We start from the raw sequence: 22025 nt of genomic DNA, 5'->3' as shown, positions 1-22025 counted from the left end.
TTTATTTGATTTACTTTTGTGAAATATGCTGTGATCTTAGTTTTACACAGTGAAATGATCTTTCCTCTAACTCTAGATTAGTTTTGCTTTATCTTGGAACAGATTCCTGGGTGTGAGGTTATCTTGGATAGATTCCATGTACCATTTATTGCATTTACTCTGCTACTGACTGTTTTCCTTGTTTTCTATAAAAATGTTCTGTGTCTTTCCTGCTAGTGACACCTGTTCACTGTATTTGTTTGGTGTTTTTGTTATTACTCAGGCTGATAGATTTGATGGTTCTAGACAACCCGTGATGGCTATCAAAGGAGCCAGAGTTTCTGATTTTGGTGGACGGAGCCTCTCTGTACTGTCTTCAAGCACGGTCATTGTGAATCCTGACATCCCAGAGGCCTATAAGCTTCGTGGATGGTAGGTTTTATGGGACTAAACAAAGGGTTTATTTGAGCCCGGCCTTTGAGTGAGAAGAGCTGGCTCTTTTGGCTCTCACGATCAGTATGTGAGCTGTCTGCCGAGCAGAGGGCTTTGTTACTGAATGGAGCAGTTCCTATGTTTCTTGGAAGCATTATGCCTTCTGAGAGGATGGCTTTAAAGCCCTTAAACTGACAAACCTGTAATCCCATGACAAACCCAAATACTGCAGAGGAGGCCGGCAGAATGGAAGTGCTGTGCTGCAGCCGACCTCGATCCTGCCAAAGTAAGGGGCGGCCAGGCTCTCACAGCTGTGTGCAGGACTGTGGGGGGCAGTTTTTTTCCCTAGGTTTAAAGCTGCGGGCTTCCAGGGGGTGGGGGAAGAATGTGCTTCCTTGTTTTGTCCACTTGGTGCTGAACGCATCTTCTGGTGTGTGTTCACTGGACTCTGATAAAGTGCGGTGGGAACAATGGGCTTTTGTTGGCATTGTATTGTTATTTCCCAAGTACTCAGGGGCTGAGGAGAGCCTATTAAAATCTCACTATATCTAGCTTTGTAGGGTGTTAAAACTCTGCCTTTAAGGAGCACTTCAAACTGAAACACGGTATGCAAGAATTGATGTGGTCAGGGAAAGCACTTTAACTAGCTTGAGCTTTAATAATTTGTATAGCTGTAGTCCCAGGGGAGTTGTGTCGGGTTCCGCCTCTGGCCTAGGGTTTTAGTACTTAAAGAATTAGTTCCTGTGACAGACTTCTCACTTTTATTCTGAGTGTAATGTGAGCCACTAGAAGCACTAGTATTTGAATGATTTCATGAAACAACTACTCGAGTGTTCATGTCACTCAAGCCGGCCTTCTGAGTATCCACACGCATCTATATGTAACTATCCTGGTAGCTGGCATGGCATTAGAAGGCAGGGCCTATTTGTAGTCTGACCAGAAATAACCACAGCTTTGGTTTGTCCTTACTGCTTGATTTTCTTTCGGGCTCTAGAGCTCGACCCCAGGTTAATTGCATGCCCACATTAAGGTCTTCATATTTTACTTGTCAATAAGAGTGATCCTGGTCAACATAAAAAGACATAGCTGTCTCCAGAATAAAATAACTAGCATTGATCCAAGAGAAGTTCAGTGCACACACCCCACCTAGGCAAGGATTGGGCATGTTAGATCTTGGTTATAACAATGTGGTATTTTTTATTGTGAGAAGGGCTGCCTCTGTCCTTGCCCTGTTGATTCCTGATGAGCTATCTTTGGTGGCAAATGTCTCCTTGGAGTTTTTGAAACCGTAAACTGGTGTAGCTAGTAGTGGTGAAACAGATTTATGGACCTTGCTGTGCTTCTGTGACGGATTTAGCCGCTTACCTGACAGAATGTGAAGGCAATTGTCTGCAGCTTAAGGCAGCATCCATTCTGTTAGATGGTCTCTTTTTTTTTTTTTTTTTAAGATTTTATTTATTTATTTGACAGAGAGAGAGAGAGAGATCGCGAGACCAGGAACACAAGCAGGGGGAGTGGGAGAGGGAGAAGCAGACTCCCCACGGAGCAGGGAGCCTGATGCGGGGCTCGATCCCAGGACCCTGGGACCATGACCTGAGCCGAAGGCAGACGCTTAACGACTGAGCCACCCAGGCGCCCCAGATGGTCTCTTTTTAAAAAGCCTGTTCTGTATGTGTTTAGCTTTTAGTTATCCTCCTTTTAGATGACATTGGCATGTTTTTAATCTCAGACTGACTCTTCCCTGCCACAACTATGTTTCTGAGCCACTTTCCTTCATATCAGCTGATACGTGATCAAGAAGTATAATCAGTTTTGGGGCACCTGGGTGGCTCAGTCGTTAAGCGTCTGCCTTCGGCTCAAGTCATGATCCCAGGGTCCTGGGATCGAGCCCCGCATCAGGCTCCCTGCTCAGCGGGGGGCCTGCTTCTCCCTCTCCCACTCCCCCTGCTTGTGCTCTCTCTCTCGCTGTGTCTCTCTCTGTCAAATAAATAAATAAAAATCTTAAAAAAAAAAGTTTTTTTTTAAAGTATCATCAGTTTTAATAATACTGTAGCACAAATTAATGTTAATTTTGATATTGGCATAGGTAAAATCTCACTAAGAAGATATTATCTATTTATCTTCTGTTAAATTACTTTGGATTATATAATCCTTTAAACTCTATTATCAGGCTTACCAGATCTTTTTTTGTTTTTTAAGATTTTATTTATTTGAGACAGAGCACAAGCTGGGGGAGGGGCAAAGGGAGAGGGATAAGCAGACTCCCCACTGAGCGTGGAGCCCGAGGCGGGGCTCAATCCTAGGACCCTGGGATTGTGATCCGATCTGAAGTCAGATGCTTAGAAGTCAGACACTTAACCAACTGAGCCACCCAGGTGCCCCAGGCTTACAAGATCTTTTACCATGGGAACGTTTTTTGCCACCATGTTATAATATGGGGACTGCCACTTTCTATGCTGATATATTTCAGTAATGATAAAGATGCAGCTATTGACTGAGAATGAGCATCAGTAGCCTAAAGAACTATGTACCAGATGCTAATTTAAGAAAAGGTTGTTGTATTTTGGCACTGTGTTTCTTGACCACTGGGGGGCATCAAAGCAATTGAGATGAAAAGAGGTCATTCCCTTGCTGCAGTTGGCTTAAGATACAAGGAGGATACTAATTTCAGCCCACGTGACCATGACCTATGAAAGTTGGATGAGTAGGGGGTTGGGGGTGTGGATGGCCTGTATCTGGCATTTAGACACAAGTAATATATTCAATAAATATATATAAAGTACCTGTCGTTCTTTGTTTATTTTTCAGGTTTGACTCAGAAGGACAAGCCTTAGATGGTGTTTCCATCTCTGATCTAAAGAGTGGAGGAATAGGAGGGAGCAACACCAACTGGAAAACTTTATATGAGGTTAAATCAGAGAACCTGGGCCATGGTGACAAGGTATCCCACATTCCTAACTTTCTTCACAAAAGCACATAAAGTGTGCAAGAGTGAGTTTTCAAACCTGATTTTTGGTACTAGCTGTCAGACATTCATTCAGAGCTATGATTCTTAACCAGTGCTCTGACCAGAGGATTACGTGATGGTGGAGAATCACTGCCAGGGTGAGGGAGCCATGCCTCCGTGTATCTCTCACATATCTTACTTTTTTTTTTTTTTTTTAAGATTTTTTATTTATTTATTTGACAGAGAGAGAGACAGCGAGAGCAGGAGCACAAGCAGGGGGAGTGGGAGAGGGAGAAGCAGGCTTCCCGCCGAGCAGGGAGCCCGATGTGGGACTCAATCCCAGGACCCTGGGATCATGACCTGAGCCTAAGGCAGATGCTTAACGACTGAGCCACCCAGGCGCCCCATCTCTCACGTATCTTGAGGCAAAAAAATGTTATGAACTCTGACTTAGAGAGTTGTTTAATTCTTAGAGGGATCTTAATGAAGAGGTAATGACTTCGGGTCCATATTTATTTTTGCTGATTGTTCCTGCAAATCGAAATGCCCACATACCAAGAAGATGCGTTTTGAGGTTAGAGCCAACACTGAGCATTAGTGAGGCTCCGTGTCAGACATCAGGCAGTTCACGTAGGCCTCCACTGGCTGCATGATACTAACCTCTCATGGGCCAAGCGTTTGCCACTATTCTCAGACAGGAACTGGCTCTCGTATTTGACTTTAGTTGCAGCTTCCTTTCAATGTTTGTATGTAATGACGCTCTTCCCGTCTTTTTTTTTTGTTTTAAGATATTATTTATTTATTTGACAGAGAGAGAGACACAGCGAGAGAGGGAACACAAGCAGGGGGAATGGGAGAGGGAGAAGCAGGCTTCCCGCAGAGCAGGGAGCCCAATGCGGGGCTCGATCCCAGGACCCTGGGACCATGACCTGAGCCGAAGGCAGACGCTTAACGACTGAGCCACCCAGGCACCCCTTCCCGTCTTGATCTAAACCTGTATTCTGCCAGCAGTTCAACATTTAAGTCATTTATTTCTCCTTTATGCTCCCCAAAACACAATTCCTACTTTTATTATTTTCATATTATATAACATAGTTTTTATTCTTTACTGTCTCATTTCGCTGTACTCCCTTATCCATCATTGTCATCGGTGGCATCTTATGATGCTGTCATATAGCATCTTGAGAATTAAACATTAGATCTGTGTTGTCCTGGTCAGAGGAGCAGGCACTCTTCAGTTTCTCTTGACACCCAGTGTCTCTCTTAGATCTAAAGTATGTAATAAGAAATCAGGCCTGGGGGCACCTGGCTCACTCACTTGGAAGAGTATGTGACTCTTGGATCTCAGGGTTGTGAGTTCGAGCCCCTCGTTGGGTGTAGGGATTACTTAAAAATAAATAAATAAATTTTTAAAAAAAGAAAAGAGGGCGCCTGGGTGGCTCAGTTGGTTAAGCAACTGCCTTCAGCTCAGGTCATGATCCTGGAGTCCCGGGATCGAGTCCCGCATCGGGCTCCCTGCTCAGCGGGGAGTCTGCTTCTCCCTCTGACCCTCTTCCCTCTCGTGCTCTCTGTCTCTCATTCTCTCTCTCTCAAATAAATAAATAAAATCTTTAAAAAAATAAAATAATAAAATAAAAAGAAAAGAAATCAGGCCTGGAGAGCACCTATTTGCACCCAAACTTTAAAGTCATGCATTGAATCTGGATCTTACCTGGAAATACAGAAAAACTCCATAGGCATTCTCCTAGGAGACTTTCTCCTGGGGTGTAACCTCTGTACCCAGTGTGGGGCTCAAATGCACAACCCTGAGATCGAGAGTCGCGTGCTCTCCTGACTGAGCCAGCCAGGCGCCCCGAGACTTACCTTCTTGGAGCCTTCTAGATTGAGGCCTCATTCAGTCTCTTTAAACATTCACATTATTGTTTGGCTTTTTTTTGGTCTGAAACATTGGGAAGCCCTGGAGGTTGCCGACCTGGCTCTGAATTCGGAGTACACCCAGAGGGAACTGTTCACCCCCCAAAATTATTCACTCTGTATCCTCTCTGTGAGAGGTAAAAAGCAAAACAAATAGGGACAACATAAAGCAGGAGCACATGACATAGTCCTTGCTACATTGACCTCTCGGTGGCGTCCCCGCGTCGACGGCTTAGGCCAGGGTTGGCAAGCAGCTCATGCGTGCGTTGGCGACAGAGACGGTGACTGGCTCGCAGAGCCTAAAATACTTCCTGTCTGGCTTTCTACAAAGTTTGCCACCGTAGCCTAGACAAAGATGCAGGGGACTGTAGGCCCCGGCAATCACTGCTGCTGTTGTACCTGTGGGAGGGCGGCTGGCCACCACTGCGCTGGGTTCGCCCGCATTCGCCTGTGTTTCCTCCATTGGGTTACCTTGGGAGAGTCAGAGGAACCGGAGGAACAAATCTTGTCTCTTGAAGTCTTTGTCTTTCATAGCGTCTTTTTCTGTTTTTAATTAATTAATTTGGTCTAATTTAGAATTTGCTTTCATTGTTAAGGGATAATACCCTTTAGAGCTTAGTTTATTATCTTTGTAGGTTTTGGAGTCCGCACAAGTGATTTCAAAAGCTATAGCATAAATTATTCCCTCTAAAGCCAGTGGGATCTTAGGGATTCGTGTATGTAAACACTGAGCGCTTACATGTAAGGGCAAGCTGTGGGCGGCCTCAGAGTCCCGTCTCGAACGTAGGCCTTGTATTCTAGATCTCATGGCACTCTTTTCTCCCGAAGGCCGACTATTTTAGCTCTGTGGCGACCGTCGTGTATCTTCGCAAGGAGAACTGTATGTATCAGGCCTGCCCAACTCAGGACTGCAACAAGAAAGTGATTGACCAACAGAATGGATTATACCGCTGTGAAAAGTGTGACAGTGAATTTCCCAGCTTCAAGTACCGCATGATCCTGTCAGTAAGTAGAATGGGTAGATGGGAAGTACTGTGCTGTCTCCTGAGTCCCTGCCAAGAGCCAGGCCCTGTAGAGACAACAGCAAAAATAAGATGGCTGGGGGTAGGAAGCCTGCAGATGAGTAAGTGCTAAAGAGCTTCTTACTGTTCTAGAAGTACGGCAAGTAAGGGGCCTTTCACTCAACTGAATAGCAGTCTGTTCTCCTACTAAGAGCTTTTTTTCATACCAGAAAGTTGCATTTAGATACGCAGCTGATGGCGGTTGCTGTGCGTGTAGTACAATGCAGAATCGCTGACACTCTCCTGCTAACTGGTGTGAAGACCAATTAATGTGCAATGGCATTTCTGGAGAGCAGTAATTATACTTATACAGCCAGTGCCTATATTTAGTTATTTTTCTTGTAGATAATCTGTTCCTCTTAGCCTTTGTAGAGCTGACTTCTCAGGAATGTGACTGCATGCTGATGCGGGACTGTGGCTTTTTTGCATTTTAAGAATTGTTTCTGTTTTAAAAACCTTTAAAGTGGAGGGTGTCCTTTAAAAAAAAAACCATAATACTAAATGATAATAGGTATTCTTGCATTTTTCTAGAAGGTGATTTGGCAGTAATATATCAGGAGCCTTAAAAATGTTTATATTTTCTGGCACATTAAACACTTGGAGGGAATTTCTTCTAAGAAATCATCAGAGATGTTACAGCTGTGTAAAGTTATTTCTTACTCTGTTATTTTGAAAACTTTGATACAACTTAAACTTCCTTAATATTTTATTGGTTAATTCCTTTATTATATATCTGTAGTGTGGAATACTGTGAAGGCATCAGAATCTGCCAATCATTTGACAGTTTTCTACAGTTAAAATATTTGAAAATGACATGAATATATGTTCAGGTTTATTAATTGAAATGGCAAATTTTAAGTGGAGTGTTTGATATAGTCTTGAAGTATGTACACACACACACACAAAACAGACTTAGAGGACAAATACCAGAGTGTTGATTGAGGTTATTTCTGGTTGATTTCTAGTTTCTTCTGCATTTTCCTTTTTTTCCCCCTTGTAATAGCAAATTTAAAGTAAATGAATTAATTAAAAATATTTTTAGATAAAAAATAAAGGATTTTACTTATCCTTTCTATATTCTAATTGCCCCTTAAAATGTTAGTTCACAAAAACTAATGATGTAATGTATGATGATTAACATAACATAATAAAAATTTGGAAAAAAAAAAGTTCAGCAGGAAAGTTCTACATTTCTACATTTAAGCTTCCTATTTTTACAGAAAATAAACATAAACTTAACTTCATCGAACTAGGATGGAGAAAATTGTTTATTTTTTTTAATTTAAAAATTTTTTTTTAATTTTAATTTTACTTATTTATTTGACACAGAGAGAGACAGCTAGAGAGGGAACACAAGCAGGGGGAGCAGGAAAGGGAGAAGCAGGCTCCTGGCTGAGCAGGGAGCCCAATGTGGGGCTCCATCCCAGGATCCTGGGATCATGACCTGAGCCGAAGGCAGACGCTTAACGACTGAGCCACCCAGGCGCCCCGAAAAAATTGTTTTATCCTTTTTTTTTTTTAATTTTTTTTTATTGTTATGTTAATCCCCATACATTACATCATTAGTTTTAGATATAGTGTTCCATGATTCATTGTTTGTGCATAACACCCAGTGCTCCATGCAGAACGTGCCCTCCTCAATACCCATCACCAGGCTAACCCATCCTCCCAACCCCCTCCCCTCTAGAACCCTCAGTTTGTTTTTCAGAGTCCATTGTCTCTCATGGTTCTTCTCCGAAAAAATTGTTTTAGATGGTTTATCAGCCTTTCTGTGAAACTCGTAAATAAGAATCCCAGCACACTGGTTTCACAAGATGGTGTCTCCATTGTCACCCTCCTCAGCTCTTTGCCTCTAGGAATAGCATGAGGTAAACATACGGTAGGTGTGAACCCTAGTGTGTGATATATTCTCTCATATATGTGAGTGTTTTTAACTTTTCTTGTCCCCTATTTTTTCATCATAACTTTTGATATTAAACCTCCATGTATATGCCAAGCGAATATGTAGAATCATCAAATGCTACCTTAAAAAAAAAAAAAAAACCTTTGCTTTCTTATATGTACTAAGACTTTTACTTTAGCAGGTGGATTCTATGTGATCCACTTTCTTCCCTGACTCTCCCCTGTTTAATTTACCATTGTCCAAGTGGAGACACTTGATTGCTTATTTCTGTTGCTAGTTAAGTTTGGCGGCTGGATGAAGGCCCTTAAGCTCAAGCTTTTAAATAGTCTGGGATGTTCAGCAGTGAATGGAACTAGTCTTATGGAACTAGTGACTGAAGGATGTAGAGTTTGAAATGCAGAGAACCTGCTGTCACTCTTTGGAGGCTCATTCAAAACCTTGAGTCCAAAGGGCATTGCAGCTGGAAGGGAACCTAGTCTGGTATACCTGGATTCTGTGTCTGAAGGAGAGGTGAGTTGGGTTGTTATCTCCACTGAGATCTGAAATCACATGTCCACGGCATATTGTGTTCCTCCTGTGATCCAGACTTACATTTTAAACTTCTTTCTGCAGTATTTTCCTCTTTTGAAAGAATATAGCATATATAGTGGTAATGGTTTTTTCCTTGGGAATTATTTTAATGAATGGAAAAAGTTAATCTTCCAGTCTCTGAGTATGTCTTCCTTTTATTATTTCTTGGCTGAATTAATATATAGTGTGTTTTCAGGTAAATATTGCTGATTTTCAAGAGAATCAGTGGGTCACTTGTTTCCAAGAGTCTGCAGAGACCATCATTGGACAAAACACTGCTTATCTTGGGGAGTTAAAAGAGAAGGTTGGCCTCATCTTTTATTATTACTGTAACAGTTGCCAATAACACCCTTTTTTTGCTCTTTAATTTTTTTTAACTTCTTTGGGGTGTTGTATATAGTTTCTCAGTCTGATGATGATTTAAGAGCTCATCTGATTCTGTCAAATTTTGTCCACCTTGGGTGTGCTAACAATGAGTAATCAAGTAATGTATAAAAAAGTGCTTTATGGGCGCCTGGCTGGCTCTTTCGGTAGAGCGTGCAGCTCTTGATCTCAGGGTTGTGAGTTTAAGCTCCACGTTGGGTGTGGAGCCTCCTTAAAAAAAAAAAAAAATGCTTTAAAAACAGCACTTTACAAGTATAAAACATTTACTTCTGTTACTGTTAGCACCCTGAAGTTGATGTGCCTACAATCACTTGAGATCTGGAAGGTATCTTCTCAAGTAACCTGAGGTACAGATGTGCCCTTTTAACATAATAAACACCTTCCTGAAAAGTTGAGTCAAATCCTGGTTTAAATTCACATATAAGGTACTTGCTACTCCAGGTCTTTGGATGCAGTTCTTACAAAGTAACTTTCTTTCCTAAGATAACTTTATCCATTTCATTTTTATAAATTTATATTTTAATATATAGGTTTATTTAATGTAGGGAATAGATTACTGATTTTGCTAAATGTAGGAAAGATACTCAGATAAAATGTGTAAAGATGTGGGCGCCCGGGTGGCTCAGTTGGTTAAGCGTCTGCCTTTGGCTCAGGTCATGATCCCAGGGTCCTGGGATCGAGTCCTGCATTGGGCTCCCTGCTCAGTGGGGAATCTGCTTCTCCCTCTGCCTTTGTCCCTCTCCCCCACTCATGCTCTCTCTCTCAAATAAATAAAATCGTTTAAAAAAAATGTGTAAAGATGACCAATGAAAGCTGTGTTTTCTGGGCCACACAAATTAGCATCTCTCTATAGATTTTTCCGCTTTTCCTCCAAATTGCTTAGAAAATTTATAAATAAACCACTAAGGAAACACACATACACACACACACACACACACACACACACCACTAAGAAAAAAAAGATTTGTCGTTGGTTTGGTGTGTTTTTCTTATTCTTCCCTGTCTTCAGTTTGTCCATTTGGCTCCCCCCCTCCCCCAGCACACACCTTTTTAAAATTGTTTGTGAGATCTCTGAAAATAATGCCAACAAGCCCCTTTTATAAAAGAACTGGAATTGACTTTAAACTATGATGGTATCTTTCATCTGTTTTGCCTGGTTCTTTATTTTCATATCAGATTTTAAGGCTCGAGGCAGCTTTTCAGGGTTGTTTTTTTTTTTGAAGATTTTATTTATTTATTTATTTATTTAATTTATTTATTAGCACGTGCGCGAGAGAAATAGCATGAGAGGGGAGAGGGTCTGAGGGAGAAGCAGACTCCCCGCCGAGCTGGGAGCCCGATGTGGGACTCGATCCCAGGACTCTGGGATCATGACCTGAGCCGAAGGCAGTCGCTTAACCAACTGAGCCACCCAGGTGCCCTTTTTCAGGGTTTTTTATGAGCTTATTACATTTCACTGTTTTTACCGCTGGTGAACGAGGACATATAGAAACTCTTCCCTCAGGAACCATGATATTCTTGGAGTACATGCTCCATGGTTTCTCTTATCTTGAAGAATAATGGCAACTAGTATAATTTTCTTAAGGTTTAACACATTGTTTTATTTACATACCTGAAAGCCCAGGGGACTTTGTGTGTATATGTGAAGTAACTTTTATACAAGAGTTCTGTGTAACAAAACCATTTTCATGTTCCATGTGGTTTGAAAAGATAATATTGACTGACACAAACTATTAATTTTATATAAAGTTACTGGAAATTTTATGCATATTTATATAAAATGCTTTCTCTGATTCCTTTCTGTTTACCAGACTTTTTTTTTTTTTTTTTTAAATAAAAAAGCTTAATTAGTGGGGCGCCTGGCTGCCTCAGTCCGTGGAACATGTGACTTTTGATATCAGGGTCATGTATTTGAGCCCCACACTGGGTGTAGAGATTACTTTAAAAAAAAAAAAAAAGTAAAAGAAAAGCTTAAATAGGGATGCCTGCGTGGCTCAGTCATTAAGCGTCTGCCTTCGGCTCAGGTCATGATCCCAAGGTCCTGGGATCAAGCCCTGCGTCTGGCTCTATGCTCCGCGGGGAGCCTGCTTCTCCCTCTCCCTCTGCTTCTCCCTCTCCTTTTGCTCTCTTTCTGTCTGTGTCAAATAAAGTCTTTAAAAAAAAAAAAAAGCTTAAATAGTGTTTGAGGGACAAGACAAAGAGGGAGAGAACTGTGCTTTTCAAACTTTCCCTAATCTTTACCCACTTGACCTGCCTTCTTCACTTGCTCACAAATAACTGTAAATGCAGAGACTAAAACAGTATGAAAACTTGAACTTTTTTCTATTTTGTCCCTCAATTCTTTTTATTTTTTAAGACTTTATTTTTTTAAGTATTTTTTTTTTTTAAGATTTTATTTGTCAGAGAGAGCCTGCAAAAGCAGGGGGAGTGGCAGGCAGAGGGAGAAACAGACTCCCCACTGAACAGGGGTCCTGACATGGGGCTCGATCCCAGGACCCCAAGGTCATGACCTGAGCCAAAGACAGACATTTAACCAACTGAGCCACCCAGGCGGTCCCTTTAAGATTTTATTTTTAAGTAAATCTCTACATCCAACATGGGGCTCAAATTCATAACCTGAGATTCCATCACAAACTTTTGAAGTTTAGAAATGTGTTTCTAAGAGTGGTTTCATTTTATTATTATTATTATTATGGTGAAATATGCATAACATAAAATTTACCATTTTAACCATTGTTACGTTCAGTACACTCATTAGGTACTAATTCTCCATTTCCCCTTCCTCTTGGCCCTGGCAACCATTCTACTTTCTGTCTCTGAATTTGACCACTATAGGTAGAGTATTTTAGTTTATTAATAAAATTCTACCTAAACAGTTTTTTTTTAAAGATTTTATTTATTTATTTGACAGAGAGAGACACAGCGAGAGAGGGAACACAAGCGGGGGAGTGGGAGAGGGAAGCAGACCTCCCGTGGAGCAGGGAGCCTGATGGAGGGCTCGATCCCAGGACCCCGGGATCATGACCTGAGCTGAAGGCAGACGCTTAACGACTGAGCCACCCAGGCGCCCCTCTACCTAAACAGTTTTATGTAATGAAATGTCACCTATAGATTAGTCATTCCTAAGTAATTTAAACCACTGGGGGTAAAAAAATTTTGAGATTTTTCTCAAAAGTCTTTTTAAAAATGTTTTTTTCTTGGGGCGCCCGGGTGGTTCAGTGGGTTGAATGTTTGTCTTCGGCTCGGGTCATGATCCCGGGGCCCTGGGATAGAGCCCCACATTGGGCTCCCTGCTCAGTGGGGAGTCTGTCTCTCCCTCTCCCTCTGCCACTCCCTCTGCTTGTGCTCTCTCTCAAATAAATAAATAAAATCTTAAAAAATAAAAAATTTAGAAAAAATAAAGATTTTATTTTTAAGTAATCCCTACACCCAATGTGGGGCTTGAACCTACAACCCCAAGATACAGAGTCATATGCTCTTCTGCCTGAGCCAGCCAGGCGCCCCTTCAAAAAAAAATTTTTTTTTTTTAAGATTTTATTTATTTATTTGACAGAGAGAGCACAAGCAGGGGGAGTGGCAGGCAGAGGCAGAAGCAGGTTCCCCGCGGAGCAGGGAGCCCGATGCGGGGCTCCATCCCAGGACCCCAGGATCATGACCTGAGCCAAAGGCAGATGCTTAACCAACTGAGCCACCCAGGCGCCCCGCCCCTTCAAAAATCTTAATGGGTATTTTCAAATGGTCTGGTAGCTTCCATGCCTAAAGTTTTAATGTTTGTTTTTGCAGAATGAGCAAGCATTTGAGGAAGTTTTCCAGAATGCCAACTTCCGATCTTTCACATTCAGGATCAGGGTGAAACTAGAGACCTACAATGTAAGTGGGGTCACCTGGGGTGGGAAGCTACTGTTTGTCACCCACAGCAAGAGTCCGGTGGCAGCTGTCACTTGATTGTGTACTGTGTGCCAGACCCAGTGCCAAGCTCCCTGGATCTTCCCAGCGCTGAAGAAACAAAGTTAGAGAGGTTGAGTGTTCTGTCTAGTGTTGAACATCTAGAGGGAAATGCTGCGTGTTCTCTTCAGTTACAACCTGGGGGTTTTTTTGTTGGTGTACTGACAAAGAATGGTAAGGTGTTCAGCAGACTCACTTCCATGAGGTTTAGGCCCTGAGGTTGGTATGTGAAACAAAGACCGCACATAGTTAAAATTACCTTGAAAATTCCTTTAGGTTGCCTATAACATCATATAATTGGATAGTCCTACTATAACAGCATTTATTGAGCACTTACTATCTGCCAGTTACTCTTCTATACCCTTTATTTTACATCTAGTATCTCACTTGATCCTGGCAGTAACCCACATGTAGGAACTACTGTTATCCCCATTTTACCACTGAAAAAATGGAGGCATGCAGAGAATAAGTAATATACATAAGTCATATGCCAGCACATGGCAGAACTAAGATTCCGGTCCCAGCTTCAGAGCTTGCTCTTCACCATCCTTATAAATAGGATTACGTCGTCATTATGGAGTGCATGCACACAGAAGTGCTTGAGCCCTGGAACCAGACCGCACCCTTTCTGGGCATCCCGTCATCCTGCCTCTAATGGGATTGTTGAGTCCTGATGAACGAGCGAGGACGGGGAGTTCTCTCTGCTTGTTTCAGGGTTTCCTCACTCTGTTTTATTATTACACCTTAACCCTAGTACCTGCTAGTAGGCAGTGAATGAGGTAGGGAGTCAAATGTCTATGACGGAGTGTCAGAGTGAGGTGGGACCCAGGGACGGTTTGAGGGGTCGTGCAGTGCTCATGGTGCGGACAGGGACGGTGAGGTGCAGAGAGCTTGTCTCTTGCAGAGCTGAGATGGCCCCAGACCAGGGATTCCTCCTCTGCTGTGGGAGCTTTTGCTTTCACACCACTCTCAGAACTAGCTGTGTGGCTTCAGGCAAGTCACTTCTCTTCTCTGGGCTCCTGTGTCCCCTTCTGCAGAGAAAATAAATTGACCTAGATCAGCCCGCTATGGTCCATCCCATTTGGAATCTAGGTTTCTGAGAGCTTGGGGGCACGAGGGAAGGATGAAGAGGGGCTTCTGTCCACTCTCCCAGCTCCAGAAGTTCCGAACGTGGCTCTAACTGGTGATTGTTTTCTGTATTGGAGTGACTGAACACTAAGTCCAGCATGCCCTTGTGTTTTCTCCCGCTGGGATCATTGAAACCTCTGAAGCAAAGGGGGTTATCACCACCGCTCCGTGCCGCGCGGGCTTTCCTCCGCTCACAGACTGCTTTTCTCTCCTCAAAGGACGAGTCTCGAATTAAGGCCACTGTGATGGACGTGAAGCCCGTGGACTACAGAGAATATGGCAGAAGGCTGATCATGAACATCAGGAGAAACGCGCTAATGTGAGAAGAGCAGGGCTGATGAGGCAGAAGTTTGAAGAGGCAGAGCTGAAATGGAACCAATTCCTTCCCCCCACCCCCCACCCCATGTGACATTTCCACGTGAGCTGTGCGGCCAGAGAGCCGCTCTGCGGCGGCCGAAGCGCTTTCCTCCCTTGGGCGCCTCTCGGAGCTCATCGTACCCTGACAGGTGAAGCAAAACAGGCTCCGACGGCTCTGGTGTGAACTGTCCGTCCCAGCGGGTCGGCGGCAGGTAATGTAGTGCCGGCCGCTCCCTCTGTCTTCAGGCTTTTGTCTGTTTTATTAAGATTTCATTATCTTCAAGCAGGAATTATGTCACAAGTAATTGACCCTAACTCTGCAGACAGTGAAATAAATTATGTAATGAGGGTTTCCGCCTCTCCCGTGGCGACACCCTCACGACTTGGGCTCCCTCTCAGGAGGGGGAGCCGAGAAGCGGGTGCGCGGAGCCTGTACTGCAGTGCGAGTGTGTCTGTCTGGAATTCAAAGGCTCTCTCTCTCCAGAGGTGCCACATAGTTGTTAATGCCTGGAATGGCAATAGGGTAGAATTATTAATCAAAGGCATATCTTTTATATCTGAAGAATATCCCTCCTTCAGGGTTTAATAGACGAGTCAGTGGGTCTGATATTCATCAAAATTGTCTCTTCTGAGGAAAGCTGATAAGCATTGACTTGCTGTCCCCCAGGGACATCCCGGCAACTACAAAGCATTGCTTTAGTTTTCACTTCAATTAATGTTGCATTTGGGTTGGCGAATGCACACTTTTTCTACCTGTACGTATTTCTTATACTTGTATGTTTCATTTCTTGATTAAAGCTATGTTAAATAGAAGGGATTTTGAAGGAGAGGCCCTTTGTTTCCCCTGCTTTGTTTTAATAAACAGAATATTCTCTGCATGTGAATCCTACTTTCTTTGAATGCAAAGCGTTCTTGTAACTGGAAAGCAATTAATTAGCCTTTATAATAAATGTTCGCTTGGGGGAGATGTTAACTCATTACAGACTCAAAGATTAGTCCAAGGCCTAGAGATCATTCGTCCTAATGTTTGCCACCCTAAAATGCATCTTTAAAAGAATGAAAACACTAAAAACAAAAAGCCATTGTGCTCAAGAATGCTGATGATCTGGCACTTTGGGATTTTATTGATGTTTACACAGCAGTCTAGCACCAACCAGGCTTTGAAATGTGTACAGACAGTGAGCTAGTAAGAAAACAGTAATTATGCTACTGGGCTTTTCAGTCAGCAAGAGCATGCTTGCTCTGTGTGTTCCTAATCATATTAATTATCTATCCAGTTGCCGCGACCCACCACTTGGCATTTGCTGCACATCTCTCCCCGAGCATCCAGGCAGTGTTGCAGTCAACCTGCAGCGGCAGGACCCGGGTTTTAATCCGCGCAGGGGCGGCATGTGGCGGCCCTTTGTGGAGCTGTAGAGTGATGATGGCCTGGCTGTTTCGTCCTTACCCGTCCTCTGTCAGGAGGGAAGCAGCCAGCTCTAGGCCAGATGACTCCTGTTGCTCACAACAGACAGGGTCTTTCTCAGGCTGGCTGATGGTTTGGACACATTCCAGTCTCAGGCGATGGTCATCGGGCGGCACTTGCTTCTTGGGCTGAGGCCTCAACCATTTTTATGGAAGCTCTTTTCTGTCTGACCTTGCTTATCAAGCACTGACTGGAAAATTACAGTCTTCAGCACAATTCCAGATTGACAAATTGAGGGTTGGAAGTGGTCATCTAGCTTTCAGCCCAGTAACCAGTCTCACATCTACTCCTCCCGGCATTCCCTTCGTTCACGCTCGCGACGGCTCTACCTCGTGGAGAGCGTGTTGCCCTGACATATCTCGGGACCACTGCACGGGCGCCGGGTGTTCTCGGTGACCACGTGGGGAGACTGGGGTGGGGCGGCTCCCTGGGGAGGGAGGCTGTTGAGCAGATTTCCCTCCTGAAATCAGATCAGTAGTGGAGGAGCATCAGAAGTCGGCGCCACTGTTAGGCTTTTAAGAGATTTAGGTCCCTGAGGATGGCCTAAATAGATTCTGGCCCACAGTTCTTGGAATTCTCTTGGATATGGTTTACCTCGAAAGGCTGTTCATGTTGTTCTATTTCTCATCTTTCACTTTGAGATCAATGTTTATTTTGCGTACACCATGACATCAGCGTTAAGCAATTAGGAGAAAAATCTAATCATTTTGCCTTCATTTTAAATGGTTCTTGGAGTTCCTCCAGTCTCATTGTGAAAGAGGCAAGAAAAAAAATAAACGGGCAATAATCTGATTTCTGTCCCTATTTTCAGTGTTTTATGCTTTCCATTAAAGCCTTGCTAATCTCTAGTGTGCCGATCTTTTTTGAACTGCAGGGTCAAAAATTTCCCCCTCCCCCACTTTTTTTTCCTGAGTGGCCTGTCTTGGAAAAGTATAAATAATATTGATCATGGTATTTAATACACTAATGAAACCCGTGGTTATTGACTACATAATTAATATACTGTCTAAAAGTGAAGTTTGGCAGTCCAGTGTATAAAGGTTTATATTGACTTGTGTTTCTTTGGCAATATGCCTTCTAAGGTTTTATTTATAGAAAGTGAAACAGGTTGTCAAGTCTCCTTTCCTTTTCACTTGTTAGAAGGCCACTGCTCCCCTAGTAAATTGAATGTTTCCTTATCACAGAGGATTTCTACCCCACCCCCCACCCCTACCCCCACCACCATAAAATGTGATTTGTTAGCTCTTAGTCTTATAATCCACTCTTGGTAGAGTTCTGGCTTTTATGAACACTTTTGGAAATAATTAGCTTTTCTCAAAAAGGATAGAATTTAGATGTTTTCATTTGTTGAAAAAACCTCAACTAAGTGTATTTGTTACTAAGCTAATGAGTATTGTTAGTGTCTGTTGAGAAGGAAAGGAATAGGGTCTCTTTGGCCCATTGATTATCTCTTATATAAGGAATCCATGTTTGTTGTAGAAAAATAATCCACAGATAAGAAAAAACAAAATTATCCATAATCCCACAAATCAGCAGTAACCACTTGTAGAGCTGACTTTTCTATGCATACATGCATATAAATGTGGTTTTAATTGAAATAGGATTATACTATTCTGCAACACTGCTCCTAGCACTCCAGGATGGACATCTTTTCTATTTCAATAAAAGTAGATCTGCATAATTTTAATTGGTATTTGGCTTATATGGATGTATACATCTATTGAGCCAATTCACTTGCTGGATGTTTATACTCCAACTATTTTTAAATTTTATTTTTCTTAAGATGTAATTGGCATATAACATGGTGTTCGTTTTAGAGTTACATACGCTTCCTGATTGTTCTCATAAACCCAGTATCTGATGGGCAGGAACATGCATCCTTTGTGGTGCTGTGAAAATGTCTGCTTTCTCTACTTGTTGTGTTAGCTTTTCCGACGGCTTTCTCCGTGCCGTAGTCCGGTGACGCCTCCCCTCACTCTGTGTGCCATCAGAGGCTGGCAAGTGATTTGAGCAGGCCCTGGAATCCTCTGGAGCAATAGCAGGTAGGTGAATGTAGGGAGGAGAGGGGAGGGGAAGGCTCCGGAGCCATCGAGGGCCCCGCCCTACCTACCACCGACGGGGCTGTGGCTCTGAAGAGGCCGAGATCCTCCAGTTCTCTGCTAGCAGGTGTGGCAGGAATGGCCTCTTGAGAACACATTTGACTCACTTTACAAATCAGTATATGCCAATGATTCTTCATTCAAAGCTATTAGTTAATGATTATTAGGGCTTTTAATTACATTTGTGATGGCGGCTTTGTTGTTGAGAAGAGTATGGGGCACTTGTCTCCTTTGATTGCCTATTCTGCCCTCCTTGTAAGTGATTTCAAATCAAGACGCCTTGTCCCCAAGAACTGTGGTCTATCTGGAGCAAGGCTTGGGACTAAGTAGTAATATCCCAAGTCAAGTTAAAATTCAGTAAATGGGGCGCCTGGGTGGCTCAGTTGGTTAAGCGACTGCCTTCGGCTCAGGTCATGATCCCAGGGTCCTGGGATCGAGTCCCACATCGGGCTCCCTGCTCTGCGGGAAGCCTGCTTCTCCCTTTCCCACTCCCCCTGCTTGTGTTCCCTCTCTCGCTATGTCTCTCTCTGTCAAATAAATAAATAAAATCTTTAAAAAAAAAAAAAAAAATTCAGTAAATGGAGGGGCTCCCAGCTGGCTCAGTCAGTCGGAGAAGCGTGTGACTCTTGATCGCGGGGCTGCAGGTTCGAGCTCCACAGAGATTCATTCCTTAAGGAAATAAGACAATATATCAGTAAACGGAGAGATCCCCGGAGACTGGAGTCTTCAGGAAAGATTTCACAAAGAGTTGAGTGATTTGAGCCTCACAAATTGTAGCCTTCCTTTCGATCAGGGGCTGTCTGATCTCTGTGGAAGAGCACGTGCCGCAGCTGGTAAGGGCCGTCTGTTCCGTGTTGCTGCACGTGAGACTGTGTAGACACCATGAACGGCAGACAACACCAAAGGGAACGGAGTCCCTTCTGCGAATAATGTCTGACCACGCTGGGGGAAGGGGGCTTAACTTACAGCTTCTATTGCCAGATCCCTCACTCTTGCTTGGGCCTGACCTGAGCGTTTGTGACTTGCCAGCAACATGTGGGTGTGCTCGAGACCTTGAACCTGGCCATTTTTAACAGCCTCTCGGCTTTGCCAGGCCTCTTGATGACCGTCCCCTGGCACCCCCTACTTCGGAGCTGTTGATAAATCTCAAAAATGTATAATTTTCAAGAAAACAGTCCTCCTTTTTCCAGCCTTGACTACAGACCACGTGAAAAACTGAGTCCCACCTTGCCTCGTGAGAAATATTAAATCCAGCTCAGAAGTAATCGTGTAAACTTTCCATAATTGTGAGCTGTTCTTACAGACCTGGACCTGCTCCCTGGTGTATTACCCAGTGGGTAATTGGAAGTTTGTGCTGTCATTAAAAGTGACAGCTTCCTCAGATAACATGCTTGGTGCTCGTAAAATGCAGGTAACTCAGCCTATATATAACTTGTGTGTGGTGCTGCTTCCTCGCGGTGGTGAGGTAACCCAGGGGCTGGTGCCCCGGGAAAGCAGGGGAGCTCGCTGCAGGGAGCTGCGGCTTTGTGCTCCTCAATGCCCTGCCCCGAAACGGAGTCAGAACAACCAGGACTTTTTTAAAAATAAGCCCCAACTGGACTCTCATCTCTCCTCTCACCGGTGACACTGCTGTTGATGTTGAAGTTTATTTATATCTTCAGTCAGCCATAGTGCAGAGGTCATTTCTATTGGCCTAAAATTTTAGAGGCTTATGTGTTTGCCTAGGAAAGCTGATCTCCCCAGCACTCGGGCTTGAAATGCAAAGCCTGTCTTTTGTAGAAGCTTCTCCGTCTCCATAGCACCCCTTCTCCCACCACCACCACCACCACCATTTCCTTCTCCACTATTTTTTAAAAATTTGAATAGCTTTAGAAGGTGCATCCCTGTAAATGAGCTCTCCTCCTGTAATGGGTTCTCTCCAGACAGCAAACCTTCCATAAAGGAGCCACTAATTAAGCAGGAAACGGTTTGTCTTGCTTAGCCACATTCCGTGAATCCAGCAGTCAATTTAGAAGATAGCAACATCCTTCTTTATAGCTATGATTTTAATAATATTCCTCTGTCTTTCCGCCTGCGGTTGGTGGGGGGCGCGGGGGGATTGTCCCTGTCCCTGTCTTGCTCTCCATCTTTAAAAGGAAGATCCCTTTCCGTGGACTTTCCTTTTTATGACAATCCTTATTAAAGTTACTCTTTCAGGATCAAACCCACGCCGAGCCTTCCTGGCTGGAGAGCGGTGCTGTGGGGAAGCGTGTGATTTGCAGTAGAAGCACGCGCGGGCTTTCGGGAAGATGCCTGTCAGTCAGCGGGGTCTCGGGTGGTGACAGGCCTGAGCAGCTCCCCCCCTGGGTCTGAGGGAGCATGGAGGGTGTGAGCAGGCTTCCCCGGGCCCGGCCGCCCGTGCCTTCTAACCTTCAGCGCCTGGAGCCAAGTCTCATTTTGCGTGTGTGACTAAATCGCGGGTGGCTAGGAAAAGCAGAGCCCTCTTAATTAGAGAGCCACATTCTTGCGTAGTAGTTGCGTTCCGTTGGTGGTATCATTGTCACGGCAAATTACCAGCTAGGTTAAATATTGAGCTGGTAGTTCTCGGAGCTTCAATTATTCCCCCCGGCCCCCTCCTCCCCGCACCATCACCTGCTATCCTGCACTTCCAACTTGATCTTCTGCCAAGTGTTGGCTTTTAAGTGAGGCTTACAGAAGATACACTTTACAGCGGGAGCAATAAATCTGGCTCTGGGCAAGTCATAGGACGCCAAGAACATCTGAATGGGGCGCAACTGTTGCTGCGGGGGCTGGGGGGGGCGTGCTGGGTCATCTCACGGGCCGTCTAACTCCAGTCATAAAACTCCTAGGTCGGTCAGTATATCTAGTGGGGGTGTCTAACGTGAAAACCCTGCGTTTGGGCTGCCACAAGAAACACAAAGGAAATAGAAGACCTGGTCCCCTCTCTCTCAATTGTAATCCATGATGGGAGTCCACAGAATGGAAGCACACTTTTTATAAAGAAGCAAAGTAACCGAGAGCAGACCGAGTACATGGTGGGGGAGAGGAGGAAGCCCGTCTGGTAGAGGCGAGCGGTCATCGTAAAGGTGAGGACAATGGACCGGCAGGGAGAAGAGAGAGACGCGTGTCCGGGCGAAGGACCAGCCCGCTGCACAGGCACGGGAGGAGGAAAAAAGTGGGCCAGGTGCAGGGGATACCAAGGAAATGAGTTTGGTTCGAGTGGTAGCCTTTTGTAGAGAAATAATAAACGAGATTGCGGAACATCAGGAGTGCAGCCTGCACCGTGATTTTCTGGGAGCTTAAGGCTTAAGCCCTGTGGAATGCAGGTCTCAGCGAGTGTCCTTTGTCTTTAATTGACCTTTCAGTCGCTCCTAGAGGGGGCTTCTGGCTAAGCAGGGCGGGGCGGAGATCGCTCCAGCACGGCCTGCTCTGCTTAGCCGACTAAAGAGCTGAGGAAATCCTGCAGGGATGTTATTGGAGTGTTGTACACTCGATTCCTCACAAGCTTCATGCTGGGCTGCTCATTTTCTCTGGACAAAGATAGACTGGCTCCCTCTCTTGTTGATGGGATGAAAATTCTCTCTTGCATTATGGCTCATGTGATAACTTTGGTGGCGGTGGTGTGGGAATAATGAAGGGTCTCTTAATGGCTCTAGTTAAACCCGATAATATCACTCCATCAACCTTCAGCCGGCTGTGGGAATCTAACCCAGATTCGCATTCCTAAATGTCTAAAACCCGCCGCTGGCATCTTCAAAGTGCTAAAAGGGAGCCGGCCGGCCCTCGCCTGTTTCCTGGAGCATATGTATAAGGCAGCGCTCATTTCTTGACTCTAGAATTG

The 22025-nt window shown here is 44.1% G+C and overlaps 1 protein-coding gene across 3 annotated transcripts in view; it reads left to right on the top strand.

The window, feature by feature from the left end:
• Window positions 1-15498, top strand: part of RPA1 (replication protein A1) — a 69649-nt gene extending 54151 nt beyond the window's left edge. For all 3 annotated transcript variants that reach the window (XM_036091068.2, XM_036091067.2, XM_036091069.2), the window contains 6 exons: window positions 263-411; window positions 3220-3352; window positions 6101-6277; window positions 9003-9110; window positions 12974-13060; window positions 14482-15498. In XM_036091068.2, the coding sequence (XP_035946961.1) occupies window positions 263-411; window positions 3220-3352; window positions 6101-6277; window positions 9003-9110; window positions 12974-13060; window positions 14482-14586 (759 nt within the window). In that variant the 3' untranslated portion in view covers window positions 14587-15498. The remainder of the gene's footprint in view (window positions 1-262; window positions 412-3219; window positions 3353-6100; window positions 6278-9002; window positions 9111-12973; window positions 13061-14481) is intronic.
• Window positions 15499-22025: the final 6527 nt, after the last annotated feature.

This window comes from Halichoerus grypus, chromosome 2 (assembly GCF_964656455.1).
Source record: "Halichoerus grypus chromosome 2, mHalGry1.hap1.1, whole genome shotgun sequence".
In the NCBI taxonomy this organism is placed as follows: Eukaryota; Metazoa; Chordata; class Mammalia; order Carnivora; family Phocidae; genus Halichoerus; species Halichoerus grypus.
The sequence above is the reverse complement of the archived record's forward strand: the minus strand, read 5'-3'. Positions and strand labels throughout refer to the sequence as shown.